This window comes from Anomaloglossus baeobatrachus, chromosome 1 (genome assembly GCF_048569485.1).
Source record: "Anomaloglossus baeobatrachus isolate aAnoBae1 chromosome 1, aAnoBae1.hap1, whole genome shotgun sequence".
NCBI classification, from domain to species: domain Eukaryota; kingdom Metazoa; phylum Chordata; class Amphibia; order Anura; family Aromobatidae; genus Anomaloglossus; species Anomaloglossus baeobatrachus.
The window spans coordinates 77,020,423-77,041,442 of record NC_134353.1 but is presented as its reverse complement, the minus strand read 5'-3'; the positions used below and the strand labels follow the sequence as shown (position 1 = coordinate 77,041,442).

Sequence of the window (21,020 nt, the reverse complement as noted above, 5' to 3'; positions counted from 1 at the left end):
TTAGTGATCTTGTCTATATTCTGCTGGGAGATAGGAGAGGGGTGTGGTTTATTTTTTAAAAGGGGGAGGCTCCTGCTGCAGCCAGTTGGCCTACAAACACAGGAAAGGGACAAGGCTGAGCTTTTAGGACTCATGTCAAGTGGTGGTATAAATTAAAACGCCTCCCCCCTGCTCAAGCCTCTGGTGACCAGTGCTTACACTATTCTGGAAGATGCTTGGCATTGAGGATGCTGGTACATCTTCCAGAGTAGTGAGTGATGCACATCAGGAGAGGTAATTTTTCTGCCTCGCACGCTTCACAGCTGAGCTATTGTTACTTAGATGCTTTCACATCACAATAATAGCACTTACGGAGGATTTACACTGCCCAAATATCAGGACTAAGCAAAATCACCGAAACATTTTATGCTCTCTTAACCCCTTCCCAACATGGCCAATTTCCATTTTTGCATTAATTTGCTTCTTCCAGGAGCCATAACTTTTCTGTGCTTTGCTACTCACATAGACGTATAATGGCTGTTTTTGCGGGAGGTGTTGTTCTTTTGAATGGCTCCATTCATTTTACCGCATGTACTGAAAAATTGGAAAATTTAATTCCAAATGTGGTAAATTTTGCATTGTTTTTTGCAGAGTACATTGTGTGATAAATATGTCCTGGCGATATGATATGATTCTCCTCATTAGTACGATTAGGACCATTCAAAACTTCTCCAAACCTTTTTGTTTCGGTGGCAAAAAAAGTTTGTGAATTTTTTTTTTTTAATGGAGATGGGGGAGAAATGGGTAATTCAAACATGTTTTTCTGTTTTTTACTTTTAAACCTTCTTTTTTTTTTTTCTTCTCTGTATTTTAGTCCCCTTAGGGGCCTTGAACATGTGATTGTGACAGCATTGCTGCATATAGTAAAAATCATGCTTTCCTTTGAAGCCCGGCCACAAGCGGTGTTTCAAAGGAGCTTCCTGATAACCAGCGTCTTCAACAGACCCCCAGCTGTCATGGCAATCCATCATCACCCTGCTATCGTGTCATGGCAGTGCTGATGGGCGCATAGAATAGCACGACCAAAAGCCAGCTATTATCTGCTGACTATACAGCATACACCCACTACTGACTTACGCCATACATGCTCAGCAGATGTCAGTGATATCGTTCTCGGCAGCACATCCACACTGTGTAAACAGGACATGTGCTGCTGAGAACCACAGCAGTTTATCTTCACAGAACGGTCTATTACGGATCATTCTGTGCACATTGTTGTGTGGTCAGTATGTGTAAGAGGAATATGTCAGCAAACGTTTACACCAAAACTTATATGTGCGTGTATCTTTTTCAAAGATAAGTCCCCCAATACCTTTTACATGACGTGTCCATTACTCAGAAATTGGCTTTTCAACTGGTATGTAAATATGGATGAGGGACTATGGTAGATTTAAATCCTCCATCACTCCAGCTCTAATCCCTACTCAGAGCCACCTCCTCCTACCTGACTAACAACTTCCTAGTATGAAAAAGATAGACGCGTATAGTTTTGGGGGTAAAAACCTGCTGAAGGATTCTTTTTTAAATGACTGGTTCTTTGTACCCAATTGGCAGTCGTTTAACCACCAAGAAGAATGGCAATGCTCTGTCGGCATAGAATGAATGTTCACACCAAACACTTATGTATCTTTCCACCTACCCTCTCATCTATCTAGTCCCTTATCTTACTTAATTGTTGACAAAAGCTAGAGATAAAAATATATAAATCAAGCAGGTTCACTGGACTGTTCCACAGGACTGTTGACACAATGATTGGGAAAAGCAGAGTACCAGGGCTCTTAGACTGGCCCTCAGACTAGAGGGGCCCTAGCTATCCCTTATCTCGGAGTTACCACTGAAGGTGAGGTTGTCTGAGCCTCTTACCTGACCCTGTTCCTCAACAGCACTGATCTTTCACCCCTACCCCAGGAGAGGGCCAGGACAGGAATGTGATAACACCAACAGAGCGAGAAAAACAAGTGAAACCAAAAATATCTCACAGCATGTTCATACAAAGGTATAAGACAATAACAGGTAAGGAGGAAAATAGGAGCAGAGAGGAAACCACACGATGGCGAGAGAATTCAACTACACGATGGCGAGAGAATTCAACTACACCTCCAAGCACCATGCAATAGTCAGCAGCAGGACTGGGACACACCAGCACACAGACCAACACTGCAATAAGCTATAGTCGGCATGGGCAGACAAATTCCACCATCTTAAAAATGCGGGCAGTAAATGTGATAGGTTTCCACCAACATGTGATCCCAGAGGTAACTACCAGGCTAGCAGAGGTTAACTCTTGCTAGCCTGACCATTAATGAGCACACATCTGGTCGACACCCGAGCCTGCCTGTGTAACTTAGACGCACCAGAGAAAACACATAGCATGGAGTGTCAGAATCTGTAGTGTGAACAGTGTCTGATGCCGCCATGATACTCGGCGAGTAAGCAAAACTTTGTGTGACAACTGTTGCTATGCCAAGGCTGTGTTTGGTTTGAACAGTCATTCTGTGTTTAAACAGAGTCTAACTCCTAAGCTGATGGCCTCTTGGCTGCTGGCCCTGGGTCTGTGGCCACTGCTGAATATTCAATTCACCACTATATTCAAAGGATGGGGTTAACGGAGCCAAGTGAACTTTTGTATCTTTACATGTACTGCATTACTATGGGATTCACATTTACATTTAACTTATTTTTATTATTTTTTCCACAGCCAAGAGCTTCATTGCTGTGGATGATTTTGTAGAAATTACAAAAAAATATGCCAAGGGCATTGTACCGTCACACTTGTTCCTCGACGATAATGAAGATGACGAGTTTGCAGGAAAGAGCCCGGAGGAGCTGCCTCTCCGACAAAAGGTAACGCAAATGTTCTATAGGATTACAAAACCTACACTTACTGTGACATGTAAAGACTGGAGAGAAACCTTCATCCTTACGTCACAAGAGTGCACATTCCAATAATTAGTGTATCCCCCAATTATAGAGGGATTCTAGCCGGGTGATGCTATGTAGCGGCTTTGAACTTTAAAGGAATGTGTCCTCATAAAATGAGCTATTGCTTAAATCAAGCTTTGCTAGGCTTTACCTTAGACTCCTTCTTGTTGGGCACATTGACATTAGCAGCAATAGATCGTGTCGGAGAAGACAATCTTTTGTGTAGAAGCCGTTAGAGCTTCTAATCTGAGCAATCTCTAATTTGGAAGTGATTGTGAAGGGAGTGGGAGGAGGTGAACTGTGATATCCTCTATAATAAATAGCCGGAGGTATCAGAGGATTAACACTGTATGATTGTAATCATGTCTCTGACGATAATGAGACTGCTGAAAAGCTATATTTACAGAAAGGGAAGTGCGAGTCCAGTGACCAGTATAAAAATTGCAACATTTCAGTTGATTATTTTTTGGTGTTTTTGTTTTTTGTTTTTTTTTTATTGTATTTTAACATCATGACATGAAAACTGAGAATATTGTCAAGTCTTTTTTAAAACATATATATATGTAACCTAAAAACCGGACTTAAACAGTAACATTATCTTTACTTCCACTCTCTGGGATTTTTTTTTTCTTCTACTTGCTAACTGTAGAATTAAAAGGAACCTGTCAGATGCAAAATGCCCCCAGAACCTCAAGCAGTTGTGGGTGTATATTGTTAATCCCTGCCTAATCGTCCCTGTATGTCTAGCATAGATAGAGAGCTTTAGAAAAAGTATTTCTAAAGATCCTTTATGATATGCTAATGAAAGCAGGGACTAGTCACAAGGGCGTTGGTTCCCCTACTAGTCTGCCCTCTTAGCACACCCCTGTGGGCATGCTAATATGATAACATGCTATTCAATGCCCATTGTCAACTGCGGTGATGCACGTACCTGTGTCCGTTGTCACCTCCTCAGAAGCCTTGTTTAGGCTTCGTACGCATGATCAAAAGTCCCCGCACTGCCGGCCCTGCGCATTATGAAGCCGGGTGTACACGTCCCGGCTTCAGAGAGGCCTATTACACTTGACCGGGCTTCTGATCATGAGCTCTGACCCTAAACAGGGTGTCTGATGAGGACGCTGCATTGAATAGCATCTTAGCATGCCACAGTGGGCGTGCTAACATACTAAGAGGGCGGACAAGTCGGGGGAACTAACGCCCTTGTGACTAGTTTTTCTAAAGATCTCTTTTATCTATGCTACTAGATGCTGGGACAGTTAGGCAGGGATTAGCAATATGCACCCAGAACTGCTTGTGGTTCTGGGTGCAAATTGGACCTCACAAGTTCCCTTTAATCATGATGGATTGTTGGAGATTTGTAGGAATTATTCTAGGCAAAAAATAATTTGGTGTTTTTACCATTGTACGTTTTGAGTAGAGGCAGATACGCTTTTAGGTGAAAACTGATCTGTCCATTTAATCTATTGATAAATTCTGAGTCCTCCTATAACTGCAAAACATTGTTCTGTCTAGGGAGGATAGTGTTGCAGAGAGAGAAAACTCTGTTTTATGCAAGGAAGATGGAGGAGAATCCCAATGTGATTTTATACAGTGCCTACAAGTAGTATTCAACCCCCTGCAGATTTAGCAGGTTTGATAAGATGCAAATAAGTTAGAGCCTGCAAACTTCAAACAAGAGCAGGATTTATTAACAGATGCATAAATCTTACAAACCAACAAGTTATGTTGCTCAGTTAAATTTTAATAAATTTTCAAGATAAAAGTGTGGGTCAATTATTATTCAACCCCTAGGTTTAATATTTTGTGGAATAACGCTTGTTTGCAATTACAGCTAATAATCGTCTTTTATAAGACCTGATCAGGCCGGCACAGGTCTCTGGAGTTATCTTGGCCCACTCCTCCATGCAGATCTTCTCCAAGTTATCTAGGTTCTTTGGGTGTCTCATGTGGACTTTAATCTTGAGCTCCTTCCACAAGTTTTCAATTGGGTTAAGGTCAGGAGACTGACTAGGCCACTGCAACACCTTGATTTTTTCCCTCTTGAACCAGGCCTTGGTTTTCTTGGCTGTGTGCTTTGGGTCGTTGTCTTGTTGGAAGATGAAATGACGACCCATCTTAAGATCCTTGATGGAGGTCCTTGGCTTAAATCTCCAGGTAGGCCGTGCTATCCATCTTCCCATGGATGCGGACCAGATGGCCAGGCCCCTTGGCTGAGAAACAGCCCCACAGCATGATGCTGCCACCACCATGCTTGACTGTAGGGATGGTATTCTTGGGGTCGTATGCAGTGCCATCCAGTCTCCAAACGTCACGTGTGTGGTTGGCACCAAAGATCTCGATCTTGGTCTCATCAGACCAGAGAACCTTGAACCAGTCTGTCTGAGTCCTCCAAGTGATCATGAGCAAACTGTAGACGAGCCTTGACAAGACGCTTTGAAAGTAAAGGTACCTTACAGGCTCGTCTGGAACGGAGACCATTGCGGTGGAGTACGTTACTTATGGTATTGACTGAAACCAATGTCCCCACTGCCATGAGATCTTCCCGGAGCTCCTTCCTTGTTGTCCTTGGGTTAGCCTTGACTCTTCGGACAAGCCTGGCCTTGGCACGGGTGGAAACTTTCAAAGGCTGTCCAGGCCGTGGAAGGCTAACAGTAGTTCCATAAGCCTTTCTCTTCCGGATGATGCTCCCAACAGTGGAGACAGGTAGGCCCAACTCCTTGGAAAGGGTTTTGTACCCCTTGCCAGCCTTGTGACCCTCCACGATCTTGTCTCTGATGGCCTTGGAATGCTCCTTTTGTCTTTCCCATGTTGACCAAGTATGAGTGCTGTTCACAAGTTTGGGGAGGGTCTTAATTAGTCAGAAAAGGCTGGAAAAAGAGATAATTAATCCAAACATGTGAAGCTCATTGTTCTTTGTGCCTGAAATACTTCTTAATACTTTAGGGGAACCAAACAGAATTCTGGTGGTTTGAGGGGTTGAATAATAAATGACCCTCTGAATAAACTTTTCACAATTTAAAAAAAAAAAAAAAAAAAAAGAAATAACATTCTTTTTTGCTGCAGTGCATTTCACACTTCCAGGCTTCTACAGTCCAAATGTCACAATGCAAAGTTAATTCCGAATGTGTAAACCTGCTAAATCTGCAGGGGGTTGAATACTACTTGTAGGCACTGTATATATTATATTATATTTATTTTATATTTTTTTTTATAACTAGTACCTAAAAAAATCCGTTAGTTCTATGGAGTTTTGTAGGAGAACTTGCAGCAGAATTTCTGTCTGTCTCTAGCTCCTCCCGATTCTCTTCTCCGTAGAATTTAAAAGCACCAACTTATCTCCATAATGGTAAAACCCGTCTTCACTAAATGCAGATTTCATTATGAGTTTGGGAGTAAGAGGAGGAAAAAAGCAGATTTGTCACAAAGCTTTTTATTTTCGTGTACTATTGACTTATGAAATAGAAATATAAAATGAACAGTCTTATGTTTTAATGGGTTCATAATATATTTCACATTAATAACTTGCAACCTCTTTATCTTTTTTCTAGATTGTGAAGTATCCACTACATGTCATCATGGAGTTAAAAGAATATCTGATAGACATGGCCTCCAAGGCCGGGATGCACTGGCTGTCCACCATTATGCCTACACATCACATCAATGCACTCATTTTTTTCTTCATCATCAGTAACCTCACCATAGACTTTTTTGCCTTCTTCATCCCTCTAGTCATCTTCTACTTGTCCTTTATTTCTATGGTGATTTGCACTCTGAAGGTTTTCCAGGACAGCAAAGCTTGGGAGAACTTTCGAGCTCTCACGGATCTTCTGCTTCGCTTTGAACCGAATCTGGACGTTGAGCAAGCCGAAGTGAACTTTGGTTGGAACCACCTCGAACCCTATTTATATTTCTTGATTTCTGTATTTTTTGTCATCTTCTCATTTCCCATATCAGACCGACACTGGATTCCCTGCTCCGAGCTGGCGATCGTATCCATCTTCTTTACTATTACCAGCTACTTGAGTTTGAGCACGAGTGCAGAACCTTACACTCGGAGGGCTTTAATAACTGAAATTGCAGCCGGAGCGCTCACCTTCGTAGGAGTGTTGCCAGATTCTGTGCCCTATATCAGTTTACTTAGCAAAACCTTCTTTGCTGTGCCAGTTGGGCACTTCATTGTGTTTCACATTAGCATCCCTTGCATTTTCTTCATCTACTTATTTTACCTCTTCTTTAGGATGGCTCAGTTGAGGAATTTTAAGGGTGTGTATTGTTATCTTGTCCCGTACTTGGTTTGCTTCATGTGGTGTGAGCTTTCGGTTGTGATTCTTCGAGAATCTACCACCATTGGCCTTATCCGTGCATCCATTGGTTACTTTTTCTTCATCTTTGCGCTTCCCATTCTCCTAGTGGGCATTGCCGTCATATGCGTTGTCCATTTCATTAAGTGGTTTTTGACCTTAGAATTGACCAAGATTGTGGTAACCCTCGTTTTGTGTACCGTTCCGATAGGTCTTCGTTGGTGGTCGAAAGCCAATTACTCGGCTGTAGAAATGTTTAAATCTCTTACGAAAAGCTCCATTGTCAAGTTGATATTGGTATGGATCACCGCCATCTTCATGTTTTGTTGGGTATACGTCTACCGTTCAGAAGGGATGAAAGTGTACAACTCCACGCTAACCTGGCAGCAGTATAGCTTTTTGTGTGGTCCAAGGGCATGGAAAGAGACCAACATGGCAAGGACACAAATTTTATGCAGCCATTTGGAAGGTCATAGGGTGACCTGGACAGGCAGATTCAAATATGTCCGTGTCACAGAAATCGACAACAGTGCCGAATCTGCCGTAAACATGCTTCCTCTTTACATTGGAGACTGGATGAGATGCTTGTACGGAGAAGCCTACCCACTCTGTGATCCGCAGAATGTCACCATGGAAGAGGAGGAACTTTGCCGGCTCAAGTTCTTGTCCAAATTTGCATGCCATATGAAGAAATTTGACCGGTACAAATTTGAAATCTCGGTTGGCATGCCTTTAAACAATAAAAATGGGAACCGAACCCTGGAAGAAGACGATGTTACGAAAGATATTGTTCTAAAAGCGAGCAACGAGTTCAAAACTGTGTTGTTAAGCTTACGGCAGGGGAGTATCATAGAATTTAGCACCATCCTCGAGGGACGTCTAGGAAGCAAGTGGCCGGTGTTTGAGCTCAAGGCTATCGGCTGCCTAAATTGCCTGGCCAAACTGACTCCCTCCTCCAGACATGTCAAGATCGAGCACGACTGGAGGCTCAATGTCCACATTGCCATAAAATTTGCTTTTGATTTTTTCTTTTCCCCTTTTCTGTCTGCTGTGTGAGAACGTCACTAGTGACCTCCAAAAACCAAAGAAAGCTCCTCTTGTAGCTTTTTACTTCCGCACTTTGCCGATTGCCTTCACAAAGGGGGTCATGTCAAAATAAATAGTGCAGGGAAAAAACAGGGGTGTTTACTCTTGGCACCAATTCAGAGGCTTTCAGTTATCTGCCTTCTCTTGTTTGGTGCCATGGAGAGAGAATGCCATTGCACTTTTTTGCACTAGTTTTATTGTAATGGCACATGCACTTCAGTTTAACAGCGGTTTGGTGTCTTCATTCTATGGATTTCATTTTCATTTGCTCAAGTTTTAGATTGGACAAAGTATTGACACCTATTCACCAATTTTAACACGGGAGTTCATCTATTATAACGTTCTATACAGGTGTAAAAAAAAAAAAGAATAAAAAAAGTTTTTGCTACTTGAAACCTGTCCGTAAACTGCTGATCACTGATCCTGTATTGGTATGTGTTTGTTAGTATTGTTAGAATGTCATTATCTTGCCGCCTATAGGCCATGCTTTAGGTCTGGCTGATTAGCACCTTTAGCATTATAAAAATAGGTCTGTGTTTTTCTTTTTTTTTTTTTACACCCCCCCGAACCCTTTACATAAACAAATGCCACTCTTATTCATTGGCTGTGTCTGCAGCAGACACTTTTTTTTCAAAATTAAAGGGAATTTGTCAGGTGATTTTCTAGTGCAATACTAATGTTCTCTTTAAATAGGGAGAACTTTCATGATCACTAGGTTTTATTGCTCTACATTATCCTGTTATCTTGTTGTAAACTCCATAGAATTCAGTGTGATGTAGTAACTAGTCAAACATATGCAAATACAAACTGCATGTTCCCTCCTTCTCCCTCCCACCTTTCAGTGCTGGCATCAGGGAAAGTAAATATGAACTGAATTTGCATTGTTTCCCCCACCCGTACTCCCTCCAGTGAATGCACTGGAAGGTGGGTGCATGGAGTTGTGAATATGCAAATTTTATTTACATACACTTGACTTGCGTGCACAAGACATTGAATTCTATGGAGCTTACAGCAACATAACAGGATGAGGTAGAGCAATAAACTTACTGATCCTGAAAGATCTCTTTAAGCACTATTTAAAGGATTGTACTACAAAACCACCTGACAGATTCCCTTTAACGGCTTGTTCTCCTTTAAGAATGTTCAGAATCATACCCGCTCTCCTGCCTGAGGATGCACGCTCGTGAAAATCAACTTTTTGGATAGATGGCATGGTTATACTAATGGCCAGCTATATTTGCTTCTCCATTCCTTTGCTTCTTCAACATCGTAGGAGTCCAAGGATCTGGTTAGCTTCAGAGTAGCACTTTCAGGCTGTAAAGCAAAAGCGCCGAGCTTCTTGCCTAGAAGATTGGTTGTCTTTGATAGATCGCAAAGCTGACCGGAAAGGTACGCTTAGGAGCATTAAACAATAGCGTTAAAATTCTTTTCTTGAAATCTGAGGTTATTTTTCAGAAGGCATAAATTGCAAAGTTGCTTGTTTTTACAAGCTCTTTTCAATTTTGCAGATTTTTAGTATGTTGAGGCTGGTTTACATTATTACATAACCCGCGAACAAAAGCTGTCTGTTCACCAATGGCGCATGCGCTCTGCCACTTCAATCAGCACCTACATCCCACTCCTCCCAGTCAAAATCTTGCAGTCAGGACAAGTTTTGTTGCTCGGTTTGGTGGGGACCCCAACAGTGGAGGCAAACCCAATTTAACAATTGCTGCCCATTCTAGGTGATTATTTTGTATGTCCGAATACTCCATTAATACTAATGGTGCATTTACGCAAGCTGATTTCAAGCAGTTAGGAGCTTGTACAGGACGATCAATGATGATGGGGACCAAACAATCACTAATAAATTTAATGAGTGTTCGTAGGATCAGATAATTTGCTCCTCTAAGTGCCCCATAACTGAACCGCTTTAAGCCCAATACAAGAGTTTTGGGAATTGGGATTGTAGAATTTTATTTTAAAAATAAAGAAATCTGACAACACCAGGTAGCTTTTAGCAAAGATGTATTAAAAATATGCTAATTATTAAATTATAAATTATAGCATCAACATCAATACGAAATGGAGCATCCCTGTAAATAGCCGTCCTTCACCGCACACAACTCAGTATTATAACTCTAGATACAATAACCACGATCATTACAAGAAACGTTTACTTGTATATCTGTACATGTAAGTTCTGTCTACGTCAGAAAGGTCTTTAATGCTGTAGTTTATTATAATATAGGAAAGTTATCTCTAATCCTAAAGTACCCACTGGTACTGTAACCGGAATTTGTGATTGTTGGCGTCAAGGAGTTGTCTGAAATAAGAACTTGATGGATTAGTTGCGGAAATCTGGCCTCTTGTGTCCGTGGGACGTGTTTTAATATTGGAGCTCGGCATCATTTAAGTGATAGGGATGGCGCTTGAGAACCAAACCCAGCCGAAAGACAAGCTGAGAATAGCTTCCCTTTTAAAGTTATGAACATGGCAATCATCAGAAAAGGACATATTGACTAAATCAGCTGTATTTAATAAATCTTTTGTTCTTTTTAAGTTTGAATATATAGCTATATTATTATTATCATCATCATCATCATAAAATATTATTTATTCTCTTCTATAGCACTATTGATTCCACAGCGCTTTAGATACATTGGCAACACTGTCCCCATTGGGGCTCACAATCTAAATTCCCTATCTGTATGATTTTTGGAGTGTGGGAGGAAACTGGGTGCATGACGCGTCCTACGTCATCTACACTTGCCGGCATTGAGGTCCTCCACAGGCGCGCTCTTTGATCTGTCCTGAGCAGGGCAGATCAAAGTATTGTAGTGCGCTTGCGCAGAACCTCAATGCCGGCCAGTGTGCATGACGTAGGACGCGTCATGTACCCAGGCTTCAGAGGAAGGGGGAGAAAGATGTCCAAAAGAGGAGGCGCCGGTACCGGAGAACTGAGACCCCCATCCGACCAGTCTGCGCCGCACCGCCCACATTAGGTGAGCATTATAAAGTAATTTTTATGTTCTACACATCGGCCTTTGCTCTTACATACAGCATGTTAGAATGCTGTTTATAAGAGCCCACTGATGGTGGCCGCAGCTTATAGTCACCAAATCTGGTGACCGGTTCTTTTTAACAAATAGCCAGGACCACCATAAGTGGTCTTGTGATTTAGTGATCTTGTAGTCCTGTCATTAGAAGAATGCCTTGCACATGCTCCTAATTGTAGTCGGGAAAGCAGAGGGGGAGGGACGAAATTCCTTGAATTTGTAAGTGAACATTTGCCTTATTTTGGGAGACATTTGGTATTACCCGGCAATGTGTTTCTATCAACCAAGCGCCTTGGTACTGAGTGTGATGCAAGTTTATCAATCATATTTTGGTGCCGACCTTTGAAGAGGGAAATTGAAGTAGGCAACTTCTCCAAATTGATTTTCGAGTTTTCAGCATTGGGATCTACAGTTTTCTTCCCTTTTTTTTTCCTTTTTCATAAATGTTCCTTGTTGATTCACAATAAACCTACACGATTACATATTTTTACTGTTATATTATGGCTCAATGACGTGTCCCCCGCCCACAGAGAGGTCTTAATGCATAAATCTGATTACTAATGCCGGGGGAGGCATACTGCGTATTAGAAACACATGATATGCAAGACAATAACTGGAGCATTTCATGTTGGAAGAGGAAGTATTCGGGGTGACCCTGTACCCCTGTCTGTAGGTGTCAGATCTGTGGCTCCAGTCAGAGAAGGGACAGTACATTTTGGCCACTGCTTCAGTCCTGCTGTTTCTTGCTTTCTCACTTTTTGATAATCAGATTTTTGTCTTAAAATAATTTAAACACTATTTTGAGTTTTACAAAATTCCTTTGTGTAATTTTGCCAGCATTAAGATAACAGAACACATTGGGTGCTTATTGGCTCCTTCAGCACAATATTTTGTCCTATAGGACAATGGGTGTAGGATGGGAGCGAGTGGGAGGATGGGTCCAGTATTGCTGCTTGTTGGAGGAGTGGCCCAGCGAGCTAGATAAGTAAAGCAGCCAGGAGCTGACTTGGCATCTATTGGTGGCACTGTGTCATGGGTTCAGGGGCTGACTTGGTATCTGATAGTGGCACTGCGCCGTTGCTTCAGGGGCTGATTTGGCATCGGTAGCACTGCACTGTTGGTTCAAAGGCTGATTTGGCATCTGTTGGTGGCATTGCACTGTGGGTTCAGGTGCTGATTTGGCATCTGCCAGTGGCACTGCGCTGTGGGTTCAGGGGCTGATTTCGCATTTGTTGGTGGTACTATGCCGTTGGTTCATAGGCTGATTTGGCATCGGTGGCACTGCACCTTTGGTTCAGGGGCTGATGTGGCATCTGTTGGTGGCGCTGCGCCATAAGTTCTAATGTAAAGTGTAGCAGTTAAGACTAATGGCAAAGATTATAATATGCTACCTGCAAATTGCCTCTTCAGTGAGAACGAGGACTTGTGCTGTAGCGCCACCTATTAGAAGTAGCAATTCGAAAAGTCAACATCAACTCTTTAAATAGCCTTGCCATATGACTTGCGATAAAAGCCAAACCAGAATCTCAATTTGCAGACTCGGTGTTTCGAGGTATTGACAAGGAAAAATGTTACCCCTTAGATGCCATTATGATTCAGTGATCCTTGCCATTTTGGTCTCTGCATTCTCAGAGCGTAATGGCCTAAGACAAGCTGCTGTGCTCTGCATAGGCAGTTACCCGAGATAACACGTGCTGCACTGTGCTCTCCCACAGCTGACAATTGTGTGTGTTAAAATTCTGTGGAATTTTAGCAAAAATGCAGAAAAGAACTAGAGGATCAATGGACAAACTATCATTGCATACAAATTGTCTTAAAATACAGGACATGTGTAGGAACTGACCACGGGTTACAAAATGCAAAATACTGGCAACCTACACTACACCACTGCTGTAGGATGAAGCATGAAGGCTAGGACGTGTCTATCGGCTGCCACTTCTGTATTGTCTTATATGTATATGGGTTCTTCATTATATAATTGTGTATGTATGTGCAGAATATTCACTACCCTGGTGTCACCAACTCATTGTATATACTCCATTAGATCTGAACTTCAGTGAATTCCCATAAAATGATGCCTTATATTGTAATTAAAGTTTGTCAATCTTCCTGCCTTAGTCTTGGGTCATTTTTTATTTTTATTTTTTTTGTTTTAATACTACTGTTTTATGTTTCCAGAAAAAAAAACTGCTTGTGCTGTTTAAAGGGAATTTGTCAGCAGTATTTTCTATGTAATCTGAGTGAAGCATGGTATAGGAAAACAGTTTTTGGAGAGAACCCCGTATCACCAAATAAGTGCTCAGGAGAAAATTAGAACAAAAAAAGAACTCAGGCACTCATAGAGCCCAAATAAGAAAAACAAGGAATTGGTATTCTTATAGATTCTTTACGCACTATTTTACACCTTTTTCACTGAATAAACAGTTTTTGACGTTTCGGCCCCAGCCCTTTATCAAAATCGGACCATCAGATGGATTAACAGAGAGTGGGTTAATTCACAGGGAATTATCATCGCTGAACGACCTGTAAAGAGGCTAGGTGGTGTATATGATAGGTAGGTGTATTAGTAGGTCTCCTCCACGGCAGGAGATTCCAGGACGTATTCCTATAAGAATATCCATTCCTTGTTTTTCTTATTGGGGCTCTGAGTGCCGGAGTTCGTTTTTTTTTTTTGTTTTGTTTTTTCCAGCATGATATAGGGGCAGAAATCATGATTCCAAGGATGTCACTTACTGGGCTGCTTGGGACAGTTTCGATCTGGCAACTAGTCCTGCAGTGATAATCTCCTGCTGCTAAAACATTGTTTTGAAATTACAGCAAGCTGCTGGAGTAAGCGGCACAACCTTGGAATCCGGTTTTCTGCCTCTGATTTCTGATTAAATAGCAAAAAGTGGCTGACTGATTCCCTTTGTGTATTTAATACTTTTTCAGTGTCCTTCTGCCATCCTTTTAAACTAATCAATGAAACTACTTGTGAATAACAGCACCATGTTTATTTTTGCTCCAATTATTGGGGATATAAATGAGGAAGAAGCCGCTGAGATCTGGTCACTACTTTTCGGCCTCTTCCACCCTCGGCCCTGACCCTCACTGTGTTGACCTTTTGGATCGTGTACTCTGTGTCCTTGTTATTCAAGATGTGAAAATCTAACCCTGCATTCTGCACCCTGGGCCTCGCCACCTCACATGCTCTATTGGCAAGAATATTTTTGGCTGGATCCTAGCCAAGTTCATGGACATGCTGGAGAACCCAAATTCTTTAATACTCGGTACTTCACCATTATACTAGAGGCTGTGTGTGTTTCAGGATAGTGTTGGGAATATTGTGCCACAAGTAAAATGTTGATAGAAAGTGGAGTTTTGGTTACATAGGTTGAACTAAATGGACCAGGGGCTTATTTCAACCACCTTCCACCAATTCTACATTTTGTCCCTAAAGGTACCGTCACACTAAACAACTTACCAGCGATCCCAACAACGATACAACCTGATAGGGATCGCTGGTAAGTTGCTAGGAGGTCGCTGGTGAGAGGTCACACAGTCAGATGCTCCAGCGATCCCACCAGCAACCTGACCTGGCAGGGATCGCTGGAGCATCGCTACAAGGGTTGCTGGTGATCTGTCACCAGCAACCAGTGACCAGCCCCCATCCAGCAGCGACGCACTGAAGCGATGCTGCGCTTGGTAACTAAGGTAAATATCGGGTAACCAACCCGATATTTACCTTGGTTACCAGCGCACGCAGCTACACGTGCAGGGAGCAGCGCACACCGCTTAGCGCTGGCTTCCTGCTCTCCTAGTTACAGCACACATTGGGTTAGTTACCCGATGTGTGCTGTAGTTACATGTGCAGAGAGCAGGGAGCCGCGCACACTGCTTAGTGCTGGCTCCCTGCTCTCCTAGCTACAGTACACATCGGGTTAATTACCCGATGTGTACTCTGCTACACGTGCAAGGAGCAGGAGCTGGCACTGACAGTGAGAGCGGCGGAGGCTGGTAACGAAGGTAAATATCGGGTAACCAAGGACAGGGCTTCTTGGTTACCCGATGTTTATCGTGGTTACCAGCATCCGCAGATGCCGGCTCCTGCTGCCTGCACATTTAGTTGTTGCTTTCTCGCTGTCACACACAGCGATCTGTGCTTCACAGCGGTAGAGCAACAACTAAAAAATGGCCCAGGCCATTCAGCAACAACCAACGACCTCACAGCAGGGGCCGGGTTGTTGCTGGATGTCACACACAGCAACATCACTAGCAACGTCACAAAAGTTGTTCGTTAGCAGCGATGTTGCTAGCGATGTTGCTTAGTGTGACGGGGCCTTTAGTCACTTATAACCAACAATGTTGTGTGTACTGAAGAAATCATCCAGCCCTTTTAAAAAGCTGTTATAGTATCTGCCATTACTACCGCTTGTGGTCGGCATTCCACAGTCTGACCGCTCTAACTGTAAAGAACCCTTTCCTATTTAGCTGTCGAAATCGCTTTTCTACCACTCGCAGTGAGTGCCCCCTGGTCCTTAGTATTGTCTTTGGAAGAAATAAGTCATGTGCCAGTCCTTAATATTGACCACACATGTATTTATACATAGAAAAAAGACGTCTCAGAGGAGATCTCATTTATAAGATAAACAAATCTAACATTCCCAACCTGTCATCATATATGAGGTTTTCCATTCCTTGTAGTAGTCCAGTTGTCTGCCTTTGAACTGACACTAACCTCTGAATGGAATGTTCTTCTTAAAATATGGAGCCCAAACCTGGATCCCATATTCCAGATCTGGCCTTAAAAGTGATTTTATATATCGGTAACAATAATTTGGGATCACGTATTGTTGGTTGGCATTGTTTCATATGAAAGCTAATGTTCCTTTTCGAGGAGGGCTTTTTGACCCACACTTCAAGTGCCAAAATCCTTTTGGGTGCCAAAATAGTGCATTTTAACCTGTGATGGTCACAGGTGACAGACAACCATGTAGTTTCTGGCAACAGAACGTCACAGCGTTTGGCTGCGCAAAATGCTCCCTATATTTCTATTGTTCCTGCTTTTAGTATTCATTGTATTAGGTACCATATTTTCTGGCATATAAGACTGCTTTTTAACCCCTGAAAATCTTCTCAAAAGTCGAGGGTTGTCTTGTACACCGGGTGTCATCTTATACGGCGTATAATTAGGTGCTGTAAAGCATTTAACTGCTGTAAAGCACTGACAGCAGCGGTGGCCCTGTGCGCCGGATGTGAACATCAAGGGGTGCTTCTTGCAGACCTCAGGCACATAGACCCCTCCATGATTGCATCTGATGCATGGTAATGCTGTCTGCCATCATGGCTTTATTGCAGTTGAATGCTTTATGACGGCGGCAGTGCAAAGCATTCAACTGCAGTAAAGTGCTGACAGCAGTGGCGGTATTGTGTATTGGACACGATCATGGAGTGGCTATGTGCCTGCGGTCTGCAAGCAGCACCCCATGATTATCATGTCCGGTGCACAGAGCCACTGCTGCTGTCAGCACTTAACCAGCACCTCTACCACCATAAAGCATTCAACTGCAGTAAAGCCATAATGACAGCCTGCAGTGGCTCCGTGCACCGGACAAGATCACAGAGTGGTCTATGAGCCTGAGGTCTGCAAGAAGCAGCGGAGGACACCGCGGGAACGGAGGAGGAGAGGTGAGAATTTTTGTGTGTAAACAACGGCAACCCAACAGCTGGTAGAGCGGAAGTGGAGGACACTCTACCCAACAGCCAGTAGAGTGGAAGTGGAGGACACTCTACACAACAGCCGGTAGAGTGGAAGTGGAGGACACTCTACCCAACAGCCAGTAGAGTGGAAGTGGAGGACACTCTACCCAACAGCCAGTAGAGTGGAAGTGGAGGACACTCTACACAGCAGCCGGTAGAGTGGAAGTGGATGGTACTACACAACAGCCGGTGGAGTGGAAGTGGGGGACACACTACCCAACAGCCGGTAGAGTGGAAGTGGGGGACACTACCCAACAGCCGGTAGAGTGGAAGTGGAGGCCACTACCCAACAACCGGTAGAGTGGAAGTGGGGGACACTACCCAACAGCCGGTAGACTGGAAGTGGAGGACACTCTACCCAACAGCCGGTAGAGTGGAAGTGGAGGACACTCTACACAACAGCCGGTAGAGTGGAAGTGGAGGACACTCTACACAACAGCCGGTAGAGTGAAAGTGGAGGACACTCTACCCAACAGCCGGTAGAGTGGAAGTGGAGGACACTCTACACAACAGCCGGTAGAGTGGAAGTGGAGGACACTCTACCCAACAGCCGGTAGAGTGGAAGTGGAGGACACACTACCCAACAGCCGGTAGAGTGGAAGTGGAGGACACTCTACCCAACAGCCGGTAGAGTGGAAGTGGAGGACACTCTACCCAGCAGCCAGTAGAGTAGAAGTGGAGGATACTCTACCCAACAGCCAGTAGCCTGGAAGTGGAGGACAGTGTCTGTTTATACATTACATGGTCTACAATGCCTTTGAATGGCTTTGTGTAATGCTACACTTTTCCTGTACTGGCCGTTGCAAGGGGAGTTAACCATTCCAGTGCAAAATATAATTGTGAGAGCTAGATCTATCATATGATCACCTCTTCAAATTTCAGATTAACGCGTCCCTCCACCATGGGAAAAATGACTCTTTCTCCTGTGTAGTCTCTACTTGGTGCCTTCGATTTGCCTCCTTCTCTGCTCATCCCGGTGTCCCATTCTTTTCTCTTCCAAGCTCCCACGTGGAAAGCCTAGAACAACCCATGCCTGTCTCTACTATACAGTGGGATAGACAAGGCGTCTTCTAATCTCACTATTCCACTCCCCATGCCAATGTGGTGGCCGTCTTGGAAGTGGAAGGAAATTATCGCTGATCTAAACAGGAGGAACTGGAAGACAAACGAGAGAACCAAGTAGGGTGACTATAAATGACCAGTGTATAGACACTGTTCAGTCTGAGAGTCGAGGGTTACTTTAAGGAGTTATTCGTGAGAAGATAAATTTGAGCCACAAATATTCCAGTCATTAATTTTTAACCTATATGGATCGTGCAGCCGCATTTTTTTTTATTTTTTCCTGACTTTTGATCTGAATATCGAATGTCTTGACGGCATAGAGCTGCTTTGATTTGCTTCCTATGTATTGAGATTAACAATATAGTCTATATAATAAAGTGATCACTAAATGCAGCAGAACTATAAAATACATTCCCCAATGTGATGAATTAATTACGGCTCATACTGCAGAGGGCGCTATTTGGTTGCAGTAATTTTAACCCAAATTCATGACTCCGTTCTATACACATTGTAAATATTTCACATTTATGGAAATTAAAAAAGTAACACTTTCCACTAGTGGAAATCTAAAATTTTATTTTATACATTCTACTCTGCGCTCCAATACATTTTATAGGTTGTGATCTTATATTAGATGGGTGTTTTACACACCAAAGAATATATATATCAGGGGCATCAAGGAAGGGAAAAGAATCGGGTAAATCATTTATGTAGAGCAGTCCGGACCTATGGGGCTTTTATTTCCGGAGGCAACTCAATAATGAGAACTCATACATAACTTGTGTCCCAAAGGTGCGGAGGATTGGATGATCGGCATCACAGTATCCGCACATCGAGTCTCTGGGGGAGAGGTGTCTGCATCAGGCTAAAGCCAATTAGAGTTGGAAATAAATGCTTTCTAAAGTATCCCCATACTCCATTGCAGATGACATCAAATATGAAAAGGTGGTCAAAAAGGCTCCGATCCCATCGAATTTTCACCCATTTGTGGTCTCATTTTCTTGTAAATTCCAAGTTTCTCATACCCATAAAATATTTAAAAAAAAACAAAACACTTTGATGGGATCTGTATATAGGTATAGCGGGGGTTAATGAAGGAGTCTTGGTTTGTAGAGGGTTAATGCAGGGGTAATGAAGGGGCTTTGAAAGGGGTTTATGCAGGGGTGTAATGCAGCAGGGGATTAATACATAACCTGGTATGCTCATTGTCAGGGCATGCTTGTCTGGAAATGAAGGGGACACAGAGGGTCTGCTTGAGATCGGTGGAAGAAAGAAGAGCGTGAATGCTGCCACCATCAGATATTTAAACCTGGCAGAGCACACTCCCATGCGCTTCCGCTCCCAGCCGGTGCACTAAGTGCAAATGTCAGGCACAGTTATTTGACATTACCGCCCTGATACCTGCATACCTGTGTGTACCTCGGTCTGGTGGCAGGGCATTTTGAGGTGCCGCTTGTCCACAGCGATGTGATTACATCGCTGTTAATGTCCGGATCCCCGAAGGTGACAGCTGCTGTCAGGACAAAGGATTACTTTGATCGAATGTTAGAGCAGTCTATGATCATTTGATCATTGCCTGATATAACAGTCCATCTGCTGACATGGTTAACTATCAGCAGATGGACAATTGTCCATCTGCTTTGATATGCCAGAACTGGACATTCTTGTCCAGGACATATCTAATCAGTGGGAGAACATCATTGAGAGCCTATATGAGGGCGTAATTCAGATATATTGGGGAACATCAAAGGGGACACATCTTTTATATATCTGTGGGGCATGCTAGTTCTATCTATACATATCGTAGGCACATTTGCATACATGGGTACACATGCGAATTATATATCTATATATATATAATTATATATATATATATTTATATAGTGTGTGTGTGTGTGAATGTATATAATGTGTGTGTGTATATATATATATATATATATATATATATATATATATATATATATATATATATATATATATATAATTACACACACACATATGCAGTATATATAATTTGTGTGTGCGTATATTTATACAGTAGGGAAAATAAGTATTTGATACAGTTGATTTCGCAAGTTTTCCCACTTGCAAAGAATGGAGTGGTCTGTAATATTTAATGTAGATAACTTCAACTAAGACACAGAATAAAAAAAAATCCAGAAAATCATTGTATAATTTTTAAATAATTTATTTGCAATTTATTGCATGAAATAAGTATTTGATCACCTATCAATCAGCAAGAATTCTGGCTCTCATAGACTTGGTTTTTTTTTGTTTTTTTTTTTTTAAAGAAGCTACTACTCTGCACTCATTACCTGTATTATTTGCACCTGTTTGGACTCGTTACCTGTATAAAAGACACCTGTCCATACACGCAATCACACTCCAACCTCTTTTACCATGGCCAAGACCAAAGAGCTGGACACTAGGGACAAAACTGTAGACTATTAAATAAAACTTGACTTTTAATTCATATATTAAATAATGAAGCACTAAGAATATTAAAAATGCACAGTATGGGACTATTATTGCTAATAGCACAACTTAATCCCTTATTTTATTAATCCTTATGGATGAGGCACAGGATGTGTGTCTATAACATTCACCATAGAGTTCAGTAGCTGTAGTGTTATGATTCAAAAAATGTGGAAACCCAAAAAGTAACTAGAGTGGCTGGAACCTTAACAGTTTGTAGACCTAATCCTGACACACAACTAGAAGTAGCTATGGGACGTGCCTACGATGACTTGTCTCGACACAGCCAGAAAACTAAATATTCGTACAGATAGAAATATAAGAAAAGCTAATTTGCCTCGGAGCAATCCCCAAAGAT

General features: G+C 42.4%; 1 protein-coding gene across 1 annotated transcript in view; it reads left to right on the top strand.

Moving 5' to 3' along the window:
* Positions 1–13,495, top strand: part of WFS1 (wolframin ER transmembrane glycoprotein) — a 90,577-nt gene extending 77,082 nt beyond the window's left edge. Inside the window, exons 7-8 of the mRNA XM_075346869.1 lie at positions 2,738–2,883; positions 6,510–13,495. Coding sequence (XP_075202984.1) covers positions 2,738–2,883; positions 6,510–8,318 — 1,955 coding nt within the window. The 3' untranslated portion in view covers positions 8,319–13,495. The remainder of the gene's footprint in view (positions 1–2,737; positions 2,884–6,509) is intronic.
* Positions 13,496–21,020: the final 7,525 nt, after the last annotated feature.